At 50.7% G+C, this 2,179-nt stretch overlaps 1 protein-coding gene across 1 annotated transcript in view; it reads right to left on the reverse strand.

Annotated features, from left to right (window-relative positions):
- MYH14 (myosin, heavy chain 14, non-muscle) overlaps nucleotides 1–2,179 on the reverse strand; it is a 145,176-nt gene that overhangs the window by 8,445 nt on the left and 134,552 nt on the right. The window contains exon 41 of the mRNA XM_011966061.1: nucleotides 474–653. Coding sequence (XP_011821451.1) covers nucleotides 474–653 — 180 coding nt within the window. The remainder of the gene's footprint in view (nucleotides 1–473; nucleotides 654–2,179) is intronic.

A 2,179-nucleotide genomic window follows, 5' to 3' on the forward strand; every position in this document is an offset into this window, starting at 1 on the left:
ACGGGTGGTGAAGGTGAGGGGGCCGCGTCTGTGGGAAGGAGACGGGTGGTGAAGGTGAGGGGGCCGCGTCTGTGGGAAGGAGAGACCAGGGTACAGAGAAGAAATGAGGGGAGGAGAGAGAGAGAGAGAACAAAATAAGGGAGAAGAGAGAGATGAGATCAAGAGAAATGGAGGGAGACGGGCAGAAGCAATGGGGGGCAGAGAGAGATGAAGGAGACACGGAGGAGGAGAGGAGAGAAAGGCGGTGGTGGGAACGGAGGGCACAGAGATGAGACAGGGAGAAACGCGTGTGGGAAGAAAGAAGTTACCTGGATCTGGCTCTCCAGCAACACAGCCGCTGTTCCCACAGCCCCACGCCCCCATGGATCGATCCCATTTCCCCTCCTGTTGCACCTGACAAAGCCTCGCGTCCCTGGGGTTTGTGGAGTGAGGGTGCTGCCCACCCGCCAGGCCTACACGTGGGATGACCATACCGAAGCCGGTTCCTCAGTGTGGTCACTTCACGGTTCATGGACTCGGCCGACTCTGTGACATCCTCCAGCTCACGCTGCAGCCTCCGGCGGCCGGCCTGAGCCCGGGATGCCTCCTCCTCCGCCTCCTCCAGCTGCCGCTTCAGCTGCTTTACTCGAAGGTTTCCCTTCTCCAGCTTGGTGGGAGCAGGAGGACCGGGTTATATCTCCAGGTACTGTCATCACTCCCTCCCTCCCCAATAGCCCACTACTGCCCCATCCCTACTGCCCCCTGACTCTCTCTGCCCCATCCTCTGTTCTCTGTTCAGGCCTTGTTCTTTTCCCCTAAATCCCTCATGCCAGCTTCTACCCTGACCTCCAGTCTCTCCCCTCCAGGTTTTCTTCTACATGACCTCAGAAAGGCCTTCCTATACCCAGAGCTGACCCAGACCCTCCTGCTCACAATCCTTTCATGGCTCCCCAGTACCCCTGGGACAAGGTTCCAGCCCCTCAGCCTTGCACTCTAGGCCCCACAGGGTCTCTTTTTGGTCCAATTCTCTCTTCCCATAAACCCACTGACCAGACCAACTTCACTGAGATCCTCCCCAGACCCTACCACCTCTCTCTTCAGGGAGGGAACGTACATGATCTAACCTCATTTCTTATCATTCAACCCTCCTACCCCACATTTTCTGGTGTCAATGAGCTCCCATCACAAGAAGCAACTTGCAGGTGCTGGACTGGAAGTGAGTGCAGATACCATCCTGGCACTTGGCACATCAACAGAGGGTTGGAATCAATGACTTTGCAATTCATAAATTCTGGCATCTAGGAAGGGCCCTTGTAGGGAGGTGAGGCAGCCAAAGGGAGGGAAGAAGTTAAACTCTACCAAGAAGCTAGACCAGGACTAAAATAACAACAGATGTTTATCTAGACCATACTGGTCTGCTTTTTGTTCTGAACTCACCAAACTTATTTCTGTACTTCAAGGCCTTTATACTTGCTGTTCCCTCTGACTGGCTCTTCTTCACCCTTCAGGTATCAATTTAAATGTCACCTTCTCAGAGAGTTCTTCCTGATCTCCCAACCTGAAGAGGATTCACTAGTCCTCTGTGTCTTCCTCTCTCTTCACTTTTTTTCTTCATAGTCCTTGTCACAATCTGTAATTATCTGCTGGTTTACAGGTTTATTGTGTCTCATCCTATGCTGAAAATGTAAGCTCCATGAGGGCAGGGACTTCCTCTGTTTCGTTCACATCCATATCCCTAATGCCTACCACAGTATCTGGCACATAGCAGGTGCTCAATAATTGTTCGTGGAATGAATGGTAAATAAAGCACAGCTGAGCTTTTAAGGGCAGAGGGACTCTGTCCAGACAGACCTGGGATCTGATCCAGGCTCTATCTCTGTGACTCTGATGCAAAATATATCCTCTTAAAGTTTCAGTTTCTTCATCTGTGAAATGGAACTGGTGAGGAAATGCAAATGTGTATTTTTTATTTTTATTTTATTTTTTGAGATTATTTTATTTTATTTTATTTTATTTATTTCTTTTTTTTTGAGACGGAGTCTCGCTCTGTCACCCAGGCTGGAGTGCAGTGGCACGATCTTGGCTTACTGCAAGCTCTGCTTCCCGGGTTCATGCCATTCTCCTGCCTCAGCCTCCTGAGTAGCTGGGACTACAGGCGCCTGCCACCACGCCTGGCTAATTTTTTGTATTTTTAGTAGAG

This window comes from Mandrillus leucophaeus, unplaced genomic scaffold (assembly GCF_000951045.1).
Source record: "Mandrillus leucophaeus isolate KB7577 unplaced genomic scaffold, Mleu.le_1.0 Scaffold74, whole genome shotgun sequence".
Classification (NCBI taxonomy): domain Eukaryota; kingdom Metazoa; phylum Chordata; class Mammalia; order Primates; family Cercopithecidae; genus Mandrillus; species Mandrillus leucophaeus.